This window comes from Sciurus carolinensis, chromosome 2 (genome assembly GCF_902686445.1).
Source record: "Sciurus carolinensis chromosome 2, mSciCar1.2, whole genome shotgun sequence".
Taxonomy (NCBI): domain Eukaryota; kingdom Metazoa; phylum Chordata; class Mammalia; order Rodentia; family Sciuridae; genus Sciurus; species Sciurus carolinensis.
The window spans coordinates 42,124,392-42,151,283 of record NC_062214.1 but is presented as its reverse complement, the minus strand read 5'-3'; the positions used below and the strand labels follow the sequence as shown (position 1 = coordinate 42,151,283).

Genomic DNA, 26,892 nt, shown 5'->3' with positions numbered 1-26,892 from the left:
TAGGGATGGATGCTCTTAGTCATAATAGAAAATATTTTGAAAATAAAGATAATTGATTAAAATTACTAAAGTCTACTTGATCTTCTTCCTTATTACCCAACCCATCTTATTTTCTTCTCCTTTGGAAAACATCACTCTATAATGCAAGAATCAAGATTTCATAGATTATTTAAAAAAGCCCTGAAATAAGAAAATCTTAACCTGGTCCAAATAGTCTCTCTGACCCAAACAATGGCTTTTTAGATTCACTTTTTTCAGTTCTCTTTCTCAACTCCAGCCTTTTAAGCATCTCTTTCCTTCTGCCTCTGGTTCCTTTCATGTGTTTCTGAGTGAATTTGGGGCAATATCTCTGATCATGTAAGAAGAGAAACCAATCAGACTTTTAAGAAAATATCTAAATAAAAGGAAAACAATTGGCAATAAAGGCAAAATCATAGGGCAGAGTTGAAATGTAGGGAAAACCAGTATCACAATGCACCACAGTGATCTTTACCTGCTTGTGATCACCTTGGGTTCACAGATGAGAGAGGCAAGATCAAGGGTATCCCCAGGCAATGGATTAGTACAGCCAAGTCCAAGGCTGTTATCACACAAAAAAGAGAGCTTATCCCACAGGAAGTGTTGCCCATTTCTACAATAGAAATAGAACCTTTAAGAATGGTTGGCATTGGCTGCCAACTTGGCCAGCCACTTGACCTCTTACTGCAAAAGCAACAATAAAGAAGCTTCTCAGAGCAAAAATTCCACTCTAGGCCATGTTGGAAGACCTGGGTTGAGGAGGTAAAGAAAAATTGCCTGTGACCTGTCAGTTGGTGACTTCCTTTACGCCTAGATTAAATGCAAAAAAAAAAATGTTCACATGAAAAGTCTCACAAGAATGAGTTTCCAGATTCCATTTGCTCAAAGGGTTCTCATCTACAAATTTCTGACTCAAACATCTGGCCCATTTTCCACCAGTCCTTCCCCAAGAGTCCTGGGAAAGAGGTTACATTGTCTTCAATGTTTAGAAAGCAACTTGCCTGGGTATTACTTTCTGTTTTAGTAAGTTGCATAACAGAAATCAGAGTTACTCAATTGGATCAGTACACAGGTGCATGGTGCTGGTGGAAGAAAGGAAGAGGGAGGATTCAGTGATGATCCAAGTTCCTATTCTGTAAAGAAGGGATTAAGAACACTGGGAAGGGAGCTGCTTTGTGGCTTAGATGACACATTTGGTTGGGGGAAAGTCAAGCTTGAGCTATCAGAGGAAGTAGAAAATGAGACCTGGAGTTCAAGAGTAAGAAAAAGATTGGAGATTAAAAACAAAGACACAAATTGGGGTCATGAGCATCGAGCAGAAAGTTGAGGCATGGGGTTAGATTAGGTTGGTGTGAGAAAATACAGGGTGATAAGAAAGCCTGAAGTGGTCTAGTGTCTGCATCCATGCATGAATACCAAAAGTTCACTACCCATTGTGACCTGATCACCTATTGGCCCACTTATGGGTGATGTATGGGTGATGGCAATCTCTGTGGAGTATGTGGATTCATCAGTAGAAACCTTCAAGAGAGTGTCTCATTGAACTTCTTGGTATTTTCCCCATCGACCACAGGCCAAAACATGTTCCTATGCCACCTGAAGTCCTCACACAGTAACTCAGGAGAAGATAGCCAGAGAAGGGGTGGTATCCTTGTTTTCTTCCCTTCCATCCCTATAAAACGGCCTAGGATTACTTATTATGCACAAGACAGGAACTGAGAGGCCTCAGTGCCCCCTCTGCAGAGTGTCCATTTGGTCCATCATAGTACATTAAATGCATTTACTTCAGAAGCCCCTGCTCCTCTGTTCCCACTAAGTGAGCTCAATTGTGCCAGTGGAGATTGGGAGGCAGTTTTCCAGGGAGAACTCACCCTGGGGTCTCTCTCCAGCTGCTGCTTGTGATGTAGGCTGCGTCTTCTTTTGGCCTTTGCAAGACCATTGTGATAAAAGTGGTACAGGCCTTCTGCAAACGGTAGCTGTGGAGATCCAAACAGACATGAGGCATGTTAGCTTGGGGGCTGGCCCAGAGACAGGAACACCTAAGCTGGTGCTACATGCAAACATTCTGTAGGCTAGGTATGTACGAGGAAAATCATTAGGCAACCCCTGCTGGACTTGACCCTCTATTTCCCTACCTCTGTACTCCTTCCCTTCTTCTTGCCTTTGCTTATCTGGTGCTCATTCCCTTCCTTCTCCCCAAACACCTCCTATTCTTTCCCCTGGTTTTAGTTTCTATACATCCTTTGAATACCTCTCCTCTTCCATGAAGTCTGCTTTGTATCCATACCATGCCACATTGTCCTTTCTCATTTCTTGGATGGGTGTTGATATTTCATGCATCACCTGGTTGCTTCAGAACTGTGTTGTGACTACTCCTCTCTTGGCAGCTGGATTGTCTGTCCTGTACATTGGGCTTTCTCTGTGACCCTTTGGTGCTTCTTATCAGGCTGGGCACAGTGGAACCACTTAAGTCTTGAAATGCCCTTTGAATGATAAGACAGGTTTCCCTCTCTTTCTTGTTCCAAGGATTCTTGGAATCAGCTCTGTGGTCAGAGCCAGATAGAGAAGCCACAATAATGAGAGTTTGTCTTGAGCACAGGGCCTGTATGGATTTTAGGGAACCAAAAGAGTACCATCATTTGTTGTGTGATTCTAAGTAATTTATGGAATAACCTTGACCTGGAATTTGGCAGACCTGGATGTGGCTCATGTCTGTTACCATATAACAGAAGGACCTTGAAAAAGTCACTTCCCCTCTAGGCTTCTTTCTTCCCTCTTTGTATACGTATGAGCTTTGAAGTTCCAAGATCTCTGTCCTATCTTCATGTGTACTCATAGTGGTAAAGATATGCTATTTATACACATTCACAAGCATCAGATGAATGCTTAAAAATTATAAAAGCCGGGCACAGTGGTACATGCCTATAATCTCAGTAGCTTGTGAGTCTGAGGCAGGAGGATTGCAAGTTAAAAGCCAGCTTCCCTAATCAATTTAGTGAGATCCTGTTTCAAAATGAAAAAGTTAAAAATGAGGGTTGGGGTTGTGGTTCAGTGGTTAAGCATCCCTGGGTTTAATCCCTGGCACCAAATACATATACATATATATATGTGTGTGTGTATATATATATATATATATATATATATATATATATATATATATATGAGAGAGAGAGAGAGAGAGAGAGAGAGAGGGAGGGAGAGAGAGAGGGAGAGAGAGTGCATGTATACATTTTTTTTTCTGGAAAGAGGATACATGGTTTTCATGAGATTTTTCAAAGGAGTTCCTTACTAAGAAGTGTCTCACAACTCAAAGCATTTGCTATTGAAACTTAGGTGTGTGTGTGTTGCTATTCAGTGTTCAACAGAAAAGGGAAGTGAGTATGAATGCCTTGAAAGTAAGGTTTTCCAAATTAAGTGAGGCCTATTTAGGACTTTTTAGATCAAGTAGGACTTCAATGTGGTTCAGATAATTCTTAAATAACATTTATAATTTATTACAAAAGAAATATATAGTAAATTTGGAAACTAAAACCACAAGCAATGAAGTGAAATTCTTTCACATTTTCTTTTTCAGAAGACTTGGATGTACCTTACAGAAATAGAGCAAGCAATTATGAAATTCATCTGGAAGAATAAAAAACCCAGAATAGCTAAAGCAATCCTTGGCAGAAAGAGTGAAGCAGGGGGTATCACAATACCAGTTCTTCAACTCTACTACAAAGCAATAGTAACAAAAACGGCATGGTATTGGTACCAAAATAGAAAGGTGGATCAATGGTACAGAATAGAGGACATGGATACAAACCCAAATAAATACAATTTTCTCATACTAGACAAAGGGGCCAAAAATATGCAATGGAGAAAAGATAGCCTCTTCAACAAATGGTGCTGGGAGAATTGGAAATCCATATGCAACAGAATGAAACTAAACCCATATCTCTCACCATGCATGAAACTAAACTCAAAATGGATTAAGGATCTCGGAATCAGACCAGAGACCTTGCATCTTATAGAAGAAAAAGTAAGTCCAGAGCTTCAACATGTCGCCTTAGGACCAGACTTCCTCAACAGGACTCCCATAGCACAAGACATAAAAGCGAGAATTAATAACTGGGATAGATTCAAACTAAAAAGCTTTCTCTCAGCAAAGGAAACTATCAGCAATGTGAAGAAAGAGCCTACAGAGTGGGAGAAAATCTTTGCCAATCATACTTCAGATAGAGCACTAATCTCCAGAATCTATAAAGAACTCAAAAAACTCTACACCAAGAATGCAAATAATCCAATCGACAAATGGGCTAAGGAAATGAATAGACACTTCACGGAAGAAGATCTACAAGCAATCAACAAACATATGGAAAAATGTTCAACATCTCTAGTAATAAGAGAAATGCAAATCAAAACCACCCTAAGATTCCATCTCACCCCAATTAGAATGGCGATTATCAATACAAGCAACAACATGTGTTGGCGAGGATGTGGGGAGAAAGGTACACTCATACATTGCTGGTGGGTCTGCAAACTAGTGCAGCCACTCTGGAAAGCAGTGTGGAGACTCCTTAGAAAACTTGGAATGGAACCACCATTTGACCCAGCTATCCCACTCCTTGGCCTATACCCAAAGGACTTAAAATCAGCATATTACAGAGATACAGCCACATCAATGTTCATAGCTGCTCAGTTCACAATAGCCAGATTGTGGAACCAACCTAGATGTCCTTCAATTGATGAATGGATAAAGAAAATGTGGTATATATATACAATGGAATATTACTCAGCCATAAAGAATGATAAAATTATGGCATTTGCAGGCAAATGGATGAAACTAGAGAATATCATGCTAAGTGAGATAAGCCAATCTCAAAAAACCAAAGGACAAATGATATCGCTAATAAGTGGATGATGACACATAATGGGGGGTGGGAGGTGTTAGGGTTAGGGTTAGAGTTAGGGTTAGGGAGGGGGGCAAGAATGGAGGAAGGAAGGACTGTATAGAGGGAAAAGAGGGGTGGGAGGGGTGGGGGGGAATGGAAAAAAATAACAGAATGAATCAAACAACATTACCCTATGTAAATTTATGATTACACAAATGGTATGCCTTTACTCCATGTACAAACAGAGAAACATCATGTATCCCATTTGTTTACAATTAAAAAAAAATAGGATTTAAAAAAAAAAAGAAGACTTGGATTTGGAAGTTTATTTATTTATTGTGTGCTCCAGGCTTACTCACTCCCAAGAGCAAAATACTGTTTACTTAATAGTAAAATTAGTTCATTTCAGGTTTTCCTCTTTGATTACACACACATGCACACACACTCAAAGAATATATATTATTATGTAAAATATTTTTTCATTTATCAGTCATGTTTTCATAAACTTCCACTTTCTACCTCTTTGACAATGTATAATATTTCATTATATGAGATATACCACAATTTATTTAGTATTTCATTTTTGATGTATATTAAAAATCTTTCTTTTGTGTTAAATATTAAGCTATATATGTGGTTGGGGGAGATCATCAGGAATGACAGAGCAGGAAACTCTAAAAATCCACTCTTACATAAAAGCAACTACAACAGTGAAAAAAATTGTCAATTCAACTTTTTCAGAACACTGGGAATAAATAAAATGCCTACAGTATCTTGAGGAGTATTTATTCAAGAAATATAGAGGAATCTCAATAATAACAGCAAGAGTTGTGGTATTTTTGCTTGCTCTATTCCCATCTACTTCTCCCTATTTCTATATTATCTTTGAAAACCAGTAGTTGTCAAAAAATTACAATAGTCACTAAACCAGCAATCTAACAGACAGCCTAAGTTCAGAGATATTCAGAAAACTCCCTTCCCAGATAATTGTCTAGAATACGACTGGAAAAGTCCCATTCATAAGGCTTGTTATTATTTGATCTGACACAGAGTTTGCTCAGTAGGAAAAGTCCTACCTCTAGGGTGTTTGTGGAAAGCAAACTATGATGTAATTGTTTAATGTTGCAGCTTTCTGAAGGAGCAATACCAATTGAGGCAAATGATAAGCTGGTGAAAGGTAAAACAAGGATATAGAGAACACGATGTCCATAAAGGGTTTTACAAAGTTCTAATATATTTCTAGAGACTTAGAAGGCCACACACATGTAGCAAGTTATGCATGTAATCAGAAAATACCTAAGATGATCCCAAGTATTTACCTCTGATTGACCTAGAGGCTCCATAAAAACAGGAAGTAAAGGCCATGACAGAGTTACAAGTCACTTGCCTGAGAATTAATGGCATGCTCCAAGATATACACACCATCCCTTGGAAAATGGTAAAAACACCTTATTAATTCAAGGTGTTTAAGAAAATCTCTGTCTAATCATTATCTCATCACTAAGCTAATCAAGCCAGATTTAGCAGAACACTGTAAGTTAGACTTAGCAATAGAAGTCCAGGAAAAACACCAAAAAAATGATTATCAACAAAAAACAATAACAATAGCAACAAAAATAAAATTCAAAAACAATGAGAACAAATCTTGGAGCAAATCTGATTTCCAGAGATACCACATTATATTATTTAAAATAGCAAGTTTTCTGGAAAACATTGAGACAAATAAAGAAGCAAGAACAAATGACCAATATGTAGGATAAAAAATAACAATCAATATAAACCCTCTAAGTCCAGATGTGGGACTTGCTAGGCAAAGACTTAAACCAACTACTAAATGAGGACATCATGTCTAAAGAATTAAAAGAAAGTATGAGAATAATGAGTAATTAGAGAATATAGATAATGAGATAAAAATATTAAAAAGAATGAAATAGAAATTCTAGAATTGAAAAATACATTAAAAGAAAAAAAATTCTTAGTTTTCAATAGTAGATTTGAATTGGCAGAAGAAAGAATTAGCAAACATGAAAACAGGGCAATTGAGATTTTCCAGTTTGAACAACAAAATAAATAGATAAATATAATAAGCAGGGAAAACTTCAGAGACTTGTAAAACAAAATCATATCGACATAACTGTAATGTGAATTTCAGAAGAGGAGAAAGAGAAATAAATAGAAAGAACTACTGTTTGAAAACTTTCCTAATTTCATGAAAATTATTGTTATACTATTCTAAGAAGCTCAACAAGCTCAAAGTAGGATAAACACAGAGATCTACACTTACACGCAACATAATCAAACTGCCAAACATCGAAGACAGAATCTTGAAAGCAGTAAGAGAACAGGAAAACTTTGGTAAGATCAGCAACTGACTTCTTATTGGAAGTCATGGAAGTCAGAAGACGGTGAGATAAGGTATTATTCAAAGTGCCAAAACAGAGACTGTTCATCATTCTGTATCTGGCAAAACTAACTTACAAATCCAGAGTTTGCTCATGGCAGAAGTGAATGATGTAGCAAAGCTGCTCCATGGATCAGAAGCAAAAGAAAAGAAGATGAAGAATCTGGATCCCATTATCTTCTTTAAGGGCATTCCCCTCATGACATGAGGGCCTCCCACCAGGACCCTTCTCTTAAAGAGTCTATCCCCCAATAGCACCAAGATGGGGTCCAAGTCTTTAACAATGGACTTTTAGGGGACATTCCAAATTCAAACAATAGCAATATTATTCTCTAAAATTCTTTTTATTTCTGTAGGTTGGTAGTACAGGCCTCTCTTTGCTGATTTTGCTCATTTGAGCTTTCTCTTCTATTTTTCTTGGTAAAAATCACTAGAGAACTTCTCTTCTTCCCCTCAAAGCCTTTATTGTGTTTCAGCTTCCACATATCAACAAAAACATTTGATCTTTGGTTTTTGGGATTGGCTTATCTCACATAGCATGATGGGGTCCTCATTAGAATAACATATATCCTTTGCTTGAATGCTTTTATCAAAATGGATTCTTCTGTCATGTATAACTAAGAAGAATGAATAAAATAAAAATGAAATAAAGCAAAGAAGATGTTAATGATAGGGAAAACTGCCTGTGAGATATACAGAAATTTTTGTACTGTGTTCTCGATTGTGATATCAGATAACTAAGACTATCTTTAAAGACAGCCTTTTAATAAAAGAAAAAGACCAAAAAAAAAAAATCACTAGATATTTGTCAACTTGTTGAATATTTCAAAGAATAACCTGGTTTTATTGATTTTTATATTGTTTTCCTATTTCTATTGTATTTATTTTAACTTAAATATTCAAATTTCTCAAATTCCCTCCTCTGTTTGTTTTGGTTTTAATTTGTTCCATCAGGTACTTTCATTATGATGTGCTGCCATGTTAGAGGCCCAAAAGCAAGGGGACCAATGGAACAGGAGCTAAAACCTCCAAAACTGTGAGCCACAATGCATCTTTCCTCTTTATGAGTTGATTAATTCAGGTATTGTTACAGAAACAGATCAGACTACCACAAATATCGGTATATGTAAGCCTACAAATTAGACAACCTTAGTGAAGTATGCAAATTCCTAGAAAGACAAAAAATTATATAAAAGCTCAAGAAGCAACAGAAAATTTGAACAGATCTATGACAAGTAAACTGATTGAATTGGTAGTTTAAAACACTTCCTACAAAATTAAGTCCAAGCCCAAATGACTTCACTGGCAAATTCCACCAAATGTTCAAAGACTGATACTAATCATTCAGATACTCTTCCAAAAAACGGAAGAGGAAGAAACACTTTTCAACATAATTATTTAGTCTAGTATTACCCTTATACAGTAACCATAAAATGTATTATAACAAAATAAAAGCTACAGGCGGATGCTGAGCCCGCCCACCCCCACACTGAGGTTGGACTTCTGTCAATGAGTCCACCTCCCACCACAGACTGACCGGCACTGAGCCCCCCAGTCCGCCCACACACTGAGGATGGAGGCTGGTAGCTAAGCCTGCCTGCCTGCTCCCCCTACTGCTGATGGACACTGTACCTGCTTCTGTGCTGACTCAGCACACCCTCACTGGGGCTCCCCAGCTTCTTTGGAGGCTGGTGCAGGCATTTTGAATTATTCCTGGGGGTGTGACCATCATCATTGGAAGGGTGGCTCCCTTCCTGAGACACCTACAGGAGACTGGAGGCCCTTTGACAGGTACCTCTATTTACTTACTTACATCCTACACCCTTTCCCATCCTCTTGTTCACAACTAGAAATACTGTAAATAATAATCAAACCAATCCTGTTTATTTTAATAATGTTAAAGGCTTTACAGGGGCTATCTGGTTCAGGGCTACATTTTCTCTGTATTGGGTGCTGTTGGTATTGATCTCCCCTTCAAAAGAGAGGTAGTGGAAAACTGCAGGGTCATAATAAGCCTGCGGGGGCGGTGGGGGGAGACTTCAGTATCTCTGATCTTCACTGCTAGAGGGGAATATATAGAAACAATATGAAAAAACAGGGGAAGAAGGAGTCCCTAACAAACCAAGATGCTATTGTGATAGAATCCAATGACAGCATGGCAGTAGAAATGACAGAAAAAGAGTTTAGAATCTGCATAATTAAAATGATCCATGAAGCAAAAGACGAGATAAGAGAGCAAATGCAGGCAATGCATGATCATTCCAGTAAACAATTAAAAGAGCAAATGCAGGAAACAAAAGAACACTTCAATAAAGAGATAGAGATTCTGAAACAAACAAAAAAACAAACAGAAATATTTGAAATGAAAGAAACGATAAACAAAATTAAAAACTCAATAAAAAGTATCACCAATAGAATAGACCTTGTGGAAGACAGAATCTCAGACAATGAAGACAAAATATTTAATCTTGAAAATAAAGTTGAACAAACTGAGAAGATGTTAAGAAGTCATGAATAGAACCTCTAAGAATTACAGGATATCATGAAAAGACCGAATTTAAGAATTATTGGGATTGAGGAAGTCACAGAGATACAAACCAAAGGCATGAACAACCTGTTCAACAAAATAATATCACAAAATTTCCCAAACCTGAAAAATGAAATGGAAAATCAAATACAAGAGGCTTACAGAACACCAGGTGCACAAAATTACAAGAGGTCCACACCAATACGCATTATAATGAAAATACCTCACATACAAAATAAAGATAGGATTTTAAAGTCTGCGAGAGAAAAGTGTCAGATTACATATAAGGGCAAGCCAATATGGATATCAGCAGATTTCTCAGCCCAGACTCCAAAAGCAAGAAGGACCTAGAACAATATATTTCAAGCTCTGAAAGAACACAGATGCCAACCAAGAATCCTATACCCAGAAAAACTAATCTTCAGATTTGACAATGAAATAAAATCTTTCCATGATAAACAAAAGTTAAAAGAATTTACAAATAGAAAACCTGCCCTGCAGAACATTCTCAGCAAAATATTTCGTGAGGAGGAAGTGAAAAGCAATAATACAAGTCAGCATAGGGAGGAACTACCCTAAAGGAAAAGCCAATCAAAGGAGAAACCAAGTCAAGTAAAAAACCAAAAATAAGCCAAAATGACCAGGAATACAAATCATATCACAATAATAGCCCTGAATGTCAATGGCCTAAACTCAATAATCAAAAGACACAGACTGGCAGGTTGGATTAAAAAGATGGACACAACAATATGCTGCCTTCAAGAGACTCATCTCATAGAAAAAGACATCCACAGACTAAAGGTTAAAGGATGGGGAAAAATATACCATGCACATGGACCCAGTAAAAAAGCAGGGGTCTCCATCCTTATATCAGATAAAGTGGACTTCAAACCTAAGTTAGTCAAAAGGGATAAAGAAGGACATTTCATACTGGTTAAGGGAAGCATAAAACAGCAAGATATAACAATTTTAAATATTTATGCCCCCCAAAATGGAGCATCTATGTATATCAAACAAACCCTTCTCAATTTTAAGAATCAAATAGACCAAAACACATTAATAGTGGGGGACTTTAACACACCGCTCTCACCACTGGATAGATCCTCCAAACAAAAACTGAACAAATAAACTATAGAACTAAATAATACAATCAATGATATAGACTTAATGGATATTTACAGGGTATTTCATCCATCATCAAGCAAATATACTTTCTTCTCAGCAGTTCATGGATCCTTCTCCAAAATAGACCATATGCTATGCCACAAAGAAGTCATTAGTAAATACATAAAAATAGAGATCCTACTCTGTATCCTATCATACCATAATGGAATGCAATTAGAAATGAATGATAAAATAACAAACAAAAACTACTCATACACCTGGAGACTAAATAATATGCTATTGAATGATTCAATGATAACAGAAGACATCAGGGAAGAAATAAAAAAAAAATTCTTAGAGGTAAATGAGAACAATGACACAACATATCAAAATCTCTGGGACACTCTGAAAGCAGTACTAAGCTCATTGCATTGAGCTCATACATTAAAAAAATAAAAAGTCAACAACTAAATGACCTAACATTACATCTCAAAACCCTAGAAAAAGAAGAACAGATCAACACCAAAAATAGTAGGAGGCAGGAAATAATTAAAATCAGAGCTGAAATCGATGAAATTGAAACAAGAGAAACAATTCAAAAAATTGACAAAACAAAAAGTTTTGTTCTTTGAAAAAGCAAACAAAATTGATAAACCCCTAGCCACACTAATGAAAAGGAGAGAGAAAACTCAAATTATTAGAATTCGTGATGAAAAAGGAAAGATCACGACAGAAACCATTGAAATACATAACATAATTAGAAGCTACTTAGAAAATCTACACTCCAACAAAATAGAAAATATTGAAGACACTGAAAAATTTTTAGAGACATATGATCCTCCCAAACTGAATCAGGAAGATGTACAAAATGTAAACAGATCAATTTCAAGCACCGAAATAGAAGAAACCATCAAAAACCTACCAAGAAAAGCCCAGGACCAGATGCATTCTCAGTCAAATTCTACAAGACCTTTAAAGAAGAACTGATACCAATACTCCTCAACATATTTCAGGAAATAGAAAAGGAGGGAACTCTTCCAAATTCATTCTATGAGGCTAGTATTACTCTGATACCAAAACCAGACAAAGACACATCAAGGAAAGAAAACTTTAGACCAATATCTCTGATGAACATAGATGGAAAAATCCTTAACAAAATACTGGCAAATCACATACAAAAATATATTAAAAAGATAGTGCACCATCATCAAGTGGGGCTTATCCCAGGGATGCAAGGCAAGGTTGGTTCAACATCTGGAAATCAATAAATGTAATTCATCACATAAATAGACTTAAAGTTAAGAATCACATGATTATTTCAATAGATGCTGAGAAAGCGTTTGATAAAATACAGCATCCCTTCATGCTTAAAACACTAGAAAAAATAGGAATAGTAGGAACATACCTTAACATTGTAAAGGCTATCTATGCTAAGCCCATAGCCAAAATCATTCTTAATGGAGAAAAACTGAAAGCATTCCCTCTAAAAACTGGATCAAGACAGGGATGCCCTCTTTCACCACTTCTATTCAACAACATCCTTGAAACAACTTGCCAGAGCAATTAGACAGACCAAAGAAATGAAAGGGATACAAATAGGAAAGAAGAACTAAAGCTGTCACTATTTGCTGATGACATGATCCTCTATTTAGAAGATCCAAAAAACTCCACTAGAAAACTTCTAGAACTAATAGATGAATTCAGCAAAGTAGCAGGATATAAAATCAATATGCATAAATCTAATGCATTTCTATTCATAAGTGATAAATCCTCTGAAAGAGAAATTAGGAAAACCACTCCATTCCCAATAGCCTCAAAAAAAATACTTGGGAATTAATCTAACAAAAGAGGTGAAAGACCTCTACAATGAAAACTACAGAACATTAAAGAAAGAAATTGAAGAAAACCTTCAAAGATGGAAAGATCTCCCATGTTCTTGGATAGGCAGAATTAACATTGTCAAAATGACCATTCTACCAAAGGAAGTATACAGATTCAATGCAATTCCAATTAAAATCCCAATGACATTCCTCATAGAAATAGAGAAAGCAATCATGAACTTCATCTGGAAAAACAAGAGACCTTAAATAGCCAAAACAAACAGGAGGTATCACAAGAGCAGACATGAAACTATGCTACAGAGCAATAATAACAAAAACAGCAAGGCATTGGCACCAAAATAGACAGGCAGACCAATGTTACAGAATAGAAGACACAGAGACAAAACCACATAAATACAGTCACCTCATACTAGACAAAGGAGCCAAAAACATACAATGGAGAAAAGATAGCCTCTTCAACAAATGGTGCTGGGAAAACTAGAAATCCATATGCAGTAAAATGAAATTAAACCTCTATCTCTCACCCTGCACAAAACTCAACTCAAAATGGATCAAAGACGTAGGAATTAGACCAGAGACCCTACACCTAATAGAAGAAAAAGTACACCTGAATCTCCATCATGTTGGCTTAGGATCAGAATTCCTCAACAAGACTCTCAAAGCATAAGAAATCAAAGCAAGAATCAATAAATGGGATGGACTCAAGATAAAAAGCTTTTTCTCAGCAAAGGATACAATCAAGAATGTGAAGAAAGAGCCTACATAGTGGGAGAAAATCTTTTCCACATGCACTTCAGATAGAGCACATATCTCCAAAATTTATAAAGAACTTACAAAACTTTACACCAAAAATACAGAGAACCCAATCAATAAATGTGACAAGGAACTGAATAGACACTTGACAGAAGAAGACATACAGGCAATTAATAAATATATGAATAAGTGTTCAATATCTCTAGTAATTATAGAAAGGCAAATTAAAACAACTCTAAGATTTCATCTTACTCCAATTAGAATGGCTTTTATCAAGAACACAAACAATAATAGATGTTGGCGTGGATATGGGGAAAAAGGCACACTTTTACATTGCTGGTGGAGTTGCAAATTGGTGCAGCCACTCTGGAAAGCAGTATGGAGAACCCTCAGAAAATTTGGAATGGACCCAAATTTTGACCCAGCTATCCCACTCCTCGGTTTATACCTGAAGGACTTAAAATCAGCATACTACAGTAACGCAGCCACAACAATATTTATAGCAGTTCAGTTCACAATAGCTAGATTGTGGAACCAACCTAGATGCCCTTCAACAGATGAGTGGATAAAGAGACTTTGGTATATATACACAATGGAATATCATTCAGCCATAAAGAAGATAATATTATGGCATTTGCAAATAAATGGATGGAATTGGAGAATATCATGCTAAGTAAAATAAGTTAATCCCCAAAAACCAAAGGTTGAATGTTTTCCCTTTTGAATGGAGAATGATATATAATGGGGGTGGGGAGGGTGGGGAGTAAGAGAAGAATGGGGGAACTTTAGATTATGTAGAAGGAAATGAGAGGGAGCGGGGTATGAAAAATGGTGGAATGAGACAGACATCATTACCCTATGTACATGTACAATTACACGAGTGGTATGAATCTACATTGTGTACAACCATAGAAATGAAATGATGTACCCCATTTGTGTACAATGAATCAAAATTCAGTCTGTAAAAAATTAAATGAAAAATAAAAAATAAAAATAAAAATAAAAATAAAAAAGCTATTCTTAGTGTTACTTACAAACATACACCCAGACATTCTTATAAAACTGCTGGCAAACTAAATCCAGTAACACATAAAAAGAATTATCAACTATGACCAAATGAAATTTATCCTAGAAATGCAAGGGTGTTTTAAAATCTGAAAATCAACTATCAAAATAATATCCTTTTTTCAACATAATAAAGGATTAAAATCACATGATCATCTCAACAAATGCAGAAGAGTATTTCAAAAATTTAATATCCTTGTATGATAAACACATTTTTTATAAACTAGGGAAGGAAAGCAATCTCCTCAATCTAATAAATGCATTTATGAAAAATTCACAGCTTATGTCATGTTCAATGATGAAAAACAGAATACTTTCTGCATAAATGAAGAAAAAGAGAAAGCTGTCTGCATTTGTCACTTCTATTCTGTAGGTATTGGAGGTTCCACTGAGGTCAATTAGGCAAGGAAAAGAAACAAACTTATCCAGATTAGAAGCAAAGAAGGAAAACTATACTTGCAAAAGGTTTATATTATGTGTAAAAATTCTTAAGGGAACTACAAAAATTGTTACTACTAACAAATAAATTCAGCAAAGTTATCTTTCAGCAAGGTATCTAAGATTAACATCCCAAAACCAATTTTATTTTATACATAAGCAATGAATATCTTAAGAATGGAATTACAAAAGCAGTTACATTTACAATAACATCAAATAAATAAAGTATTTGTGTATAAATATAACAAAAATTTGCAAGACTTGTAAACTGACATACGCAAAACAACATTGAAAGAAATTAAAGAAGATCTAAAACATTCCTTATTCATGAATTTTTAACATAGCAGTATCCTCAATTTATCCATAGTATCTAAGTAATTCCTTTCAAAATCCCAGCTATTGTTTCTGCTTTTTCTAAAATTCAGGTGGAAATGTAAAGGAACCAGAGTAACTGAAATAATCTTGAAAAAGTTGTATGACTCACACTTTTCAAGATCAAGACTTATTATAAAGCTATAGTAATCAAGAAGGTGGCATAGGAGAGATTTACAGTTCAACAGGATAAAAACTGAGAGTATCAAAATAATTTATAATGATCTATTATGGTCAATTGATTTTTAAAATGGATGCCAATAAAAGTTAATGGGAAAGAATCGGCTTTTCAACAAATCATGCTTGAACAAGTGCATATTCACAAAAAAAAGAGTACATTTGAATCCCTATCTCACACCACATACAAAATTAAATTTGAAATGAGATTTATGACCTTAACTATAAAAGCTAAAACTAAACAACTTGTAGAATAAAACGTAAAAAGACATCAAAATGACTTTGGGTTAGGCAATGTTTTCTTAGATATGACACCAAAAGCATAAGAAGACAATTGGAAAAAATACATGAGTTGGTTTTCATTAAAATCAAGCATATACTTCCAAGAAAAGTACCAAGCAAATGAAAAGACAGCCCACAGAATGAGAGATGATGTTTTCAAATTGTCTCTCTGATAAGGGACTTGTACCATATTATTTAATGAACTCATTACAACAATAGAGTCAAATAATCCAATTTAATAATGGACAAAAGATTTGAACAGCTATTTCTCCAAAGAAAATATACAAACGACCAATAAGTCAATGAATGAAAACACACTCAACATCTTTAGATGTTAGGGGAATGCAAATCAAAGTCACACAATTTCATTTTGCACCCCATATAATGAATAAAAACAAGCAAACAACCTCCTTCCCTATAAAACCACAAGTGGTGACCCTGGATGTGGAGTAATGCAAACCCTTATATATTGTGGGATGGATAATAAAATGGCCCCACCACTTTGAACTCTTTGACAGTTACCCAATATATTAAAAACAAACTATACGTTCCAGCAACTCCAATTATAGGCATATATCCAAGGTCACTCTACACAGAAGCTTGTACAAAATGTTTGTAGCAAGATTTTTCTTGATAGTAAACAACTGGAATAACATGAAAAATGTGGACTATACATTCAATGGAATATTATTTGGAGATAAAAAGGAATGAAGTAGCTATACTGCTAAAACACAGATAAGCTTTGAAAACAAGACTAAGTGAAAAGAAAAGATGAAAAGTGCATAGTGTATCACTTGCTTTATATGAAATGTATAGAATAGACAAATCCATAAACATAGTAGGTAGATGTGTGGTTTTCTGGGTCAGAGAGGAGGCAGGAATAAGGAGTGATTTCTAATAGTTGAGGAATTCCTTCAGGGTTAATGAAAATTTTCAACTTTGGATCCTAATAACAATTGCACAAATTTGTGAATATACTAAAATCACTGAATTGTACATTTTTAATGGGAAAATTTTATGATATGTGAATTGTCTCAATAAAGTTCTTTAAAACATGCAATGATGAATAGCCTTGTAATTGTTACTACATTCATGGATTAAAGTTTTCCTGTAGGGTATATCCTAGGATTTCAAACACACAATAGATTAGAAACATTTACTATTTTGATACTTTCAGAAAGTTTTCTTGTAAGGTTGTATATTTAAAAATAACACAAAAACTGAATAAGAACACAAATATTCCATTTTCCCACACCTTCAACCACAACTTTTGCCAATTTGATGGACACAATTTGAATTTCTTTGATTATTTTGAATGTGTCAGTATTTTTCAGGTTTATCCACCATTTTAATTTCTTCTCTTTGATTTGCCTGTTTTTACCTCTAGGGTATTTTTTTATTGAGTATTTTTGTATTCCTTTTCATAAGCCAAGCACCGTGTTTGATGCTGGAGAGACAAAAATAACTATAATATAATTTCAGCCTGCAAATATCTCATAGTTCACCAGGGAAAGCATATTTTATCTCACAGCAGCACATTAATGGTAGTCTTAAATTCTGACTGTTTCCCTAAATGGGTATATGATCTTTGGCAAGTTATTTTACCCCACAGGGCCTCAACTTCTTTACTTATGAAACAGGGATGCTTCCTTGTTACAATGTTGTCATGGAAATTAAGTGAGATAGAATATGAAATATTCTTGGAATAATGTCGAGCACTAGTGAGCATTCAGTAAGTGCCTGTTATTTTTGTTTTTAATTGCCAGAGTATAATATGCTATAAAACAGTATGATCAAGGTGCCCTGGGAATTCAAAGAGAGATTATTTCAGACAGAGGAATACCTGAGAATTTTTTCATAAATTTTTTTCCAGGAAGTAAAGGGTAGTTAGAATAAAAAAAAAATTTACACTTTTATTAATTTTATAATTTCCTAGAGTTTCAAATTTTAAGTTTTGACGAGATAGCCACCTTTCTTTGATACTCCCCATATCAAGAGATGAGGTCCATGATTCCAGTTCTTGAGTCTGAGAAATATGACAGCTTCCATTAAGGGAATATGGTTGAGCCAGATACAGTGGCATGCACCTGTAGTCCCAGTTAAGAGGATTAACCAGCCTGAGGCAATTTAGTGAAACCCTGACATATATATATGTGTGTGTGTGTGTGTGTGTGTGTGTGTGTGTGTGTGTAAGTGGATTAGAAATAATGCCATATGACTTCTGAATCCAGGTCATAAAAGGCATGCACCCTCTGCCTTAAGCCTTAACATTTGCTCTTACAATACTGACTTACTATTCAAGAACTTCATCTACTCTCAAGCTGCCATGCTATAAGGAAGCCCAAGACCCTGGTTGAACCCAGCCTTCTGGTCAGCATGAATTGGGAACCAATTTTGTAAATGAAAAAGCTTCTGATTCCAGACTCTAGCTATTCCAGTCATCCTCTACCTGTCAAGTCTTCCCAACTGAGTCTTGAGACATTGTGGATGATGACAGAGCCATCTCCTCTGTGCCGGTCTGAATTTCTGATCCCCAAATTTATAAGCATAATAAAACAGAGGTTGTTTTTATTGTTTTATTATTTCATTTTATTTTCTTTTGGGGGGGTACCAGGGATTGAACTCAGGGGCACTTGACCACTGAGCTACATCCCCAGCCCTATTTTGTATTTTCATTTAGAGACAGGGTCTCACTGAGTTGCTTAGTGCCTTCCTGTTGCTGAGGCTGGCTTTGAACTCATGATCCTTCTGCCTCAGCTTCCCTAGCCACTGGAATTACAGGTGTGCATCACTATGCCCAGCTAGAGGTTGTTTTTATATCACTAGATTTCAAGTTGGTTTGTTACTCAGCAGTGAGTAACAAGGAACAAATAGGAAACTTTAAAAAATGTCTTTTATTCCCTCAGTTTTCAGGACTGTGCAATTTTTAATTATAATGATATTAACAATGTTAGTTGTCTCTCACTTTGTGATATCAGCCAGGAGCTCTTCAAATAGGACATACTTGGTTCGGGAGGAGACGGATGAAGTCAAATCAGAAGATACATGGTGGACTTAAAGGGTTGCAGCCAACTTTGCTAGGGGACTGGTGTGCAAATAAAAATCTTTTAGAATATTGCAGGTTTTGTGATTTAGTTCCTGTTCATTAAAAACCACATTCTCTAGGGCAAATTTAACATAAATATTTAATGTGCATTTTCCAGGCTCAATAGTTCTTGAATACTCTCTCTACTTAACCTCACTTATGTGCTTAGGGTAATGTTAAAATTTTATTTGAAAAAAAGTAGAGGGAGGGAAAGAAAAATGTGGTATTTTGCTCTCTAAAGACTTATGCCTTTGGCCACTGTCTAGAGGTTTGAACTTACAGAGTTTTTTCCTATTGTGGCGGAGGGCACTATAGCTCTGAGAATTTGAACTCTAGAAAGGAATTTGGGATTAAGTGCCAGTAGGCATTGGAGGAACATATTTTACCATTATTATGGCTTTATTTTACTGATTTTTAGAAATTAAATTTGAATGGAGGAAGAAAGAAAACTTCTTTACAGTGAATTTCCAATTAAGAAATGTAGAAGTAATGATGGAACTTGAATATCATCATTTTGGTAACCTGTTTTATAGTTTGGGTATGAAGGTTTCCCCAAAGACTTATGTATTGAAGGCTTGTTCCCCCAAACAGCCATGTTCAGAGGTGGGGTTTTGGGAAGTGATTGGATCATGACAACTCTGACCTTATGAGTGGTTAAACTCACTGATGGATTGATAATTTGATAGCATTATGGAAAGGTGGTGGGAATTTTGGAGGTGGAGGAAGAAGGCGCCGGGGGTGTGCCCTGGAAGGGAATTTCTTATCCCTGTCCCCTTCTGCTGGGTCTCTCTGCTTCCTGGCTGCCGTACACTGAGCAGATTTCCTCCACCACACTCTTCTATCATGATGTTCTGCCTCATCTCAAGCCCAAAGCCAAGGAGCCAAATGACTATGGACAGAAACCTCTGAAATGGTGAGCTAAAATAAAATCTTTCCTCCTTGAAGTTGTTCATTCAGATATTTTGGTAACTGTGATTAAAAGCTAACATACCACAGCAATAACTGTAGCTGAAAAGTATTATCAATGGATAATACTAAAATTAATTAATTAATACTAAAATTAATGGGTGAAAATTATAATAGAGGGAAATTGTATACTTTTAGTGGAGAACCCCAGCAGAGGCCACCTTAATCAAGTGATCTAAATTAACCTCAATAGTGATAAGACACATCAAAATCATGAATTTCAATACAGTGCACCAAGACAGACACAATCTCACTTGTGTGACTTCTTTAAGGTCATTGTGTTTATGAAAAACCAAGGACTGCAAAACTTTTCCACATTGGAGGAGACTAAGAAGACATAACAAATTTGCTTAATGCACATTCTGGATTGTATCCTAGATTAGAAAGAAAGAACATTAGTACGGCAATTGGAAAAATTTGAAGAAGTTCTATAGATTAGCTAATAGTACTATATCTGTGTTTATTTTTAGCTTTGGTAATTGTCCTTTGGTTGTGTAAGATATTAACTTTGGAGAGGCAAGATTAAGCATATATGGAAACTCTGGGCTATTTGTTTTAAAGTAATGTTTCCTCCCCTTCTAAGACAATAATACTCCACTGTATTTATAAGCCACATGTTGTTTATCCATTCATCTGTTGATGGACACTTGGGTTGTACCATTTTGGATATTGCAAATAATGTCGCTATGCATGTGAATGCATCTGTGTTGTTTTTGCAATATTTCCTTAAGCACAAGATTATTTTCAAATTGCAAGTAAAGAATGTAAAAAATATGATGAAATTTAAATTTAATGTCTCCAGGAAATTGTATAATTACTAGTTTTAAGTCATAGCCCTTCTGTTTGTCCCACACTGAGTTCACATTCCATGGTTGTGTTACCTGAGACACTTGAGTTGCATCCTCTGGTTCTGTCTAACTGCAATGCTTTTTAGAGACAGACACTGTGGCTCAGGCAGGGCTAGGGCTTGCCTAGTAGAGAGGATTCTTGGTGGAAATGCTGAAACTCCTGAGTTTCCATCCACCAATATCCCACCACACTGCTTACGTTGCATTTCAGTTCTATGCTTCGTCCCCCTTTGTGGTCATGCCTATGAATCCCTTGGGCTGCAATTCCTGATAAGAGCCAGGCTATAGGTGACACCCCTACCTTGAGACTCATAATCCTGGATTCTTTGGTAAGGGAAACTGCCTTAGCTATGGAAGAAATGGAGCTGATTTGTTTCATAAAGGGATAGGGTTTTAAACAGAAACTCTGGCTGGCTTTCTCTTTTTTTTATTTAAAATTTTTGTATTTTGTTCATCATGAATAATTTTGTTTTCATTGAATTTTTTAAAAAAATATTACATTAAAATATCACGTATCTTGATTATTGAGCTTTTTGGCAAAACTTCAATTTTGTGCCCAAATTGAGTGCATCGTGGGCCTTGCTTGCCTCATCTTAAGCCCAGACCTTGCTGTCACACAAATCAATTTTCTCCTAGTATCCCTGTCTCTTCCTCTCAGGCTGTGAATGGACCCTTGTAACAGTACATTCTGTCTTGGTAAGGGGCCACCCCTTTGGTATTGGTTATTGCAAGAAAAGGGAAGAGAGAGTCAATTTTGCTCAGAAAGGAGTAACTCTTTGAACTGAACATGAAACAAAAACAGTCAGGAAAACAAGTTAGAACTGCATGTCCTTAATGTTAGGCCTTCAGATCTCCCCAGCTGATCCATGAAATCTCATCTTACCTCCTGTGATAGGAAATGAATAAGGAAGGGTCTGGCTGGATTACTCTTGGCCAATTAGCAGATGAATTGACCAATCACAGATCTGACAAAATACTAACCTGCAAGCATTGGCCATTTTTCCGCACACTTTTTTGTTTTATTCTTGTGTTGGGAGTGCAGATCCCAGGTCCACTGTCCTCTGAGTATCTGGCAGGCAGGTGCTTGAGAACATTGTGCAAGTGTGTGCCCCATCATAGGGAGGGAAAGACAGATGCTTGTACTGGAAGGTACTTGCCACCCACACAGGCCTAAATGATATAACACTGATTGATGCATTCTTCTAAGTAGAGTGCTAGTATTGCAAACAGCAAGGACACTAAAAACAGTGATATGTCTCCAAATGCTCACCTGAGTGTCCCAAAAGGAAAGTCTCAGATCTCAACATTCAATACATTTTTAAAAGTTTTCTCCATTGAAACACACACACACACACACACACACACACACACACACACACACACAAATTTATTATTCTCTTAAGGAAAAATAAGCATAGTTCCAGAAAGAATAAGAAAAAAGTGAAGAAAGAATCCACAGTAAATTGTCAGCTTGAAGATTCAGTCTGGGTGACAGTATAACAATGCTGCTAACTCAGACTTGCAGAGTTTTTAGAAATTCTTATTATGCTGCAAAAATTTATGGATCCCTGCAATGCTTCTCACTGTCTCCCTTTTGCTTCCTTTCTCATGGATAACTATGGCTCCTAACTCTCTGAACCCACAGGCTCCCTTCTCCCAGGAACTGGCAGCCAATTGTGAACAGATAACAAGGTGCTCAATTCTCATGGAGCCCATTTTCTGCCTTCCTTTAGATCAGAGTTCCCTTAAGCAATCCATGAATGCTCCAAAGGGGCTGTGATCAAGTCCTCTACCCCAAATTTTGTTCTTCTTTGAATTTACTTGTTCTCAGGAGAGCCTGCTGTTCATCATAGTTTCTGGGATCCAGAGCTGCTAAACAGCGAAGACCTCCTGGATCAGAACCATTGCTTTCCTTAGGCTGCTTTCTTGGCGTTTGCCTGTTGAACTGGTTTTCATGACCCTTGGTCAGGCATATTTGGTAGTCTAGTTTGGAAGAACTTTGGAAATCTTTCTCTGTATAAGGATTTTCATAATTTTATTTCCAAAAGAAATGCTGTCAAGAGGTCAAAAGAATAAAAACTGGAAGATGAAACAGTACAATGAGGATTGCAAACTAGTTCAGCTGATAATTGCTTGTCAATTTCATTTTGGGGCCTGTACTTTATGGACAGGGATGTCTTCTGCCTTTTCTTGACATTTCCCAGAGACCTTTTTGATTTCCCTTGATTGTACATAGTCCTATGGGCAGGGCATGACTCTCTGGAGTAGGAATGAGGGAGAAAGGGAATTGGCAGTGGTGTGTGTGTGTGTGTGTGTGTGTGTGTGTGTGTGTGCATGCGTGCATGCATCAGGTGCTTAGTCTCATGAAGTGCAGTTATGTCTGGGAAGGATAACATGAAACACGGGAAGCTAATGCCTCAGTTGAGATTTTTCTGACAGGATGAGGTCTCTGGGACCAGAAAGGAAAAGGGGAGAATTAAGACAGGCAGTAAAAGAGCTACTGAAAGCATAGCCCAGCCTCAGTTAGCCTGAGTAATCTCTAATTTAGAAGTTCTAAAGGTTCATCTGTATTAATTTGCCTCTGAATCTGGACTGGTCTCTGAGTTGCTTTGACTAAAGAATATGGCAGAAATGCTTCCATGTCAGGTCCATGCCTGGGTCTTTTCTTTTTTTTAATTATTATCTTGTTAATTTTTAAAGACTACATTTTGATTCATTGTACACAAATGGGGTAAAACTTTTTGTTTCTATGGCTGTGCACGATATAGATTCGTACCATTCATGTAATCATACATGTACACAGAGTTATGATGTCTGTCTCATTCCACCATCTTTCATATCCCCGGCATGGGCCTTTTCTATTTAGTCACTTTCCCAAATGAAAGTTCCTTTTCCTTAAAGCTTGGACCTCAGATTGCACTGCTCAACTATTTGAATCTCGTCATTTCTTCCTATTTTGCTTTGGAAAGGGAAGTAGACGAAAAGCAGTCATGAAGAATGAGAGGTAAAGAATACCTCCTCTCCTGCTCAGCACTGGTCATTTGTTTCATGCTTCTAAAGAATCAATTTCAATTGCCTTTGTTGTCAGTCTCTCAGGTGGGTCATAAAGGAACTCAGGTTATGTGATCAATGACTGAACATTGGTAGGTATGGAAACCTGGGAAGCAAGACCCATGCTCTGATGGCTGAGAAGCCCCAGGGTCCTCATTAAGGTTCTCTAGAACTGGTAAGAGGCTCTCAGTTGCACTGAGGATCAGTCATGTATCAACATGATAATGTCGTGTTGCACACCACCAAGAATCTTAGTAGCTAAAAAACAGCTATTGTAAACTTAATTGATAATCTCATTAGTCAACAACTTAGGCTCAATGAATAGCTATTCAGGTCTTGACTGGATCACCTCATGCATTTGGTGTCAGCTGTGGTTCATTGAGTTGGCTCTGCTTCTGAGTGTCGGTGAGCTGATGGCTGGGGAACCTCAGTTCTCGTCCATGTGGCCTTTCGTCCTCCAGAAGCCTAGACTAGGCTCATTCTCAAGAATGAGGCATGGTTTCCACAAGCAAATCCAAAATTGCAAGAGACTAAATGGTACAGTGCAAGATAACTTGAGCCCCAGGCATGGAACTGGCATGAAAGGACTTCTGCCATAATTTATGTCCAAAGCAAGTTAGAGGCCACTCTGGATTCCAAGGAGGGGCTGAGTACAAAATTCCAAGGAAAATAGAAGGAAGCTGATAATTAGGAACACCAATAAAATCAACTGACCACACCAGAAGTGGATCAGGAGGCCCACATTGAAGATGCCTCACAGACTAGCTCCATATATATGTAAAGGTGCTGGCTGGTGTTTGGGACATTAATTTCCTCCTCCCAGATGGCAGGACACAATGCCAACATTTTGGATCTGCTAGACAAGATAATTGATGCATGAGGGGAGATGTTCTCAGTGTGAGGCCACAAAACGGGGTGGTATCACTGCTTATTTTGCTGGATTGTGTGCAAGGTATGCTGACCTCAGCAAGAATTCTGAAGCTTACTTACAGACAGGTCTGAATGTTAACTTTAGAGCAGAGGGAGAACAACTTCCAGAGTGACTTTATTTCTGAATTCACAACAAAAAGTGAATATGTTTAACATAATACACAGATTAAATATCTATTTCCATCATAAAATTAAAAAAATATATTCTTTTTCAAGCAGATCTTTTTATCAGGTATGATGCTATTGCTGCCATCCAGAGCAAGAGTGGGAATAGACTGATTGACAAACCCAGGTCAAACCACACTCTTCAGATCCACTTTGGACCACATACCTGTGGGATGGTCTGAAACCTAGAACTATCAGAGTGGAGGGGGACATCTTCAGGCATTTTCTGGAGGACATCCTGCATACACTAGCTTATCCTTAAACCAGGAACCTTGAGCCTCTCTTGATGGTATTTCATTTCTCTGGTCTTCTGTCTTCTTGTACTCATTGTCAACCTGAATGAATATCCTTAGTCAGTTCCAGCAAAGCCAACCCATGGCCAAGTGGACAACATAGACTTCAGGGTAAGAAAATGTTTCTCACTTACAGGAAAATTCATACACAAGGCTAGTTTTGTATGTAGAAAGAGGGATAAGAATAATTTTAAGCCAAAAGAAAAAAAAAAAAAGAAAGAAAACTGAGTTACTGTCATGTCACTTAAATCTTCCTCTTTCAATATTATCCTGGTATACTGAAAGGAATGTTCTTTCAGAAGACAGACCTGGGGAAAACAGGACTGTAAACTCCATGGGGACAATACCTGTTTTGCTCTCCTGTATCTGACACAGATTATCCATGTCATAAATACTTTTGAGGGAATTAAAAAATAAGAGTTGTTAAGTAGTTAGTTGTGTGACTCAGTGTGGATGATTAATACTTTGGGGGTCAATCAGGCAATACAAGATGTAAATAAGACAATAGGGAGAGGCTTATTGTAAACTGGAGGGCACATACCCCTCTTCAAGACAAATAGATTAAACGTATAGTGCTAGCCAAACAAGGCTCAATTTGTGATCCAGTTAGTGATGCATGTTTTACTTTCTAACTCTGAACTATAAAGAACTCTATTAAACACTTGGTAGAAGACACATCTTAAGAGGTTTGGAGTTAAAAGAAACTCATGAGATTGAACCAGGAGTAGAAATACTCTTGGGTATTCTAGGGGAAATTTTTCCAATCAATTATAGACATGACTGAGATCCTGTTACTTTTGTCTGTAATAGGGCCCAAACTTTCTGGGGTAGCTGGAGAAGATTAGAGAGATTAATCCCAAAGAGTAGCTTTGGGATTCAAGTTATCTCTAAATGATAAAAGAGAAGAAGGGTGAACAGCAGATGCCTAAGCTATGAAATTACCTGCAGGTGTCTTCACAAGCAGTAACTCAGAGGAAGACTGCATTCGGCCAAGCCAATATTAAGCAAGAATTGTCAATGGGGTGTTATTGGTACCCTATTAAATTCACAGAGATAACGATTTTGGAAGAAGGGAATTTACTTGACATCTCCTATCTTCCTTCTTCCCTCCTTCCCTTTTCCTTCCTTCCTTTCTTTTCCTTCTTTAACTTTGTATATCTGTGAGCAATGATATCCAGGACAAATTGTATTATGAAATATAAACCTCAGGTGCATTGAGACAAAGTTAAAGAGAGCATAGACATTGTTTTGAAGGAAGAAAGGGAGTATATAGGAGAGGAAATTTATTGCACTTTGAAAAGAATGAGAAACCAGAATGCCATCTAACCTTTGAAACAAAGCTGCATTTTTTCTTTTTTTTGAAGTTTTTTGCATTTTTCTTTATTGACCATATATATATTTGTTGTTGTTGTTTTTGGTTTTGGTACCAGGGATTGAACCCTAGGGCACTTAACCACTTATCACATCCCCAGCTCTTTTTAAAAATTTTTTAATTTGTTATAATTAGTTATATATAACAGTAGAAACATTTATGTATTTTGATAAATCATATATAAATAGAGTATACTTTCTAATTTTTCTGATTGTACATATCGTGGAATCACATTGGTCATGCAGTCATATATGTTTATATTTTATTTTGAGATAGAGTCTTACTAAATTATCTAGGGCCTCACTAAATTGCTGAGGCTGGCTTTGAACT

General features: G+C 36.7%; 1 protein-coding gene across 1 annotated transcript in view; it reads right to left on the bottom strand.

The window, feature by feature from the left end:
• Pcsk2 (proprotein convertase subtilisin/kexin type 2) overlaps positions 1-26,892 on the bottom strand; it is a 281,613-nt gene that overhangs the window by 231,539 nt on the left and 23,182 nt on the right. Inside the window, exon 2 of the mRNA XM_047534334.1 lies at positions 1,890-1,994. Coding sequence (XP_047390290.1) covers positions 1,890-1,994 — 105 coding nt within the window. The remainder of the gene's footprint in view (positions 1-1,889; positions 1,995-26,892) is intronic.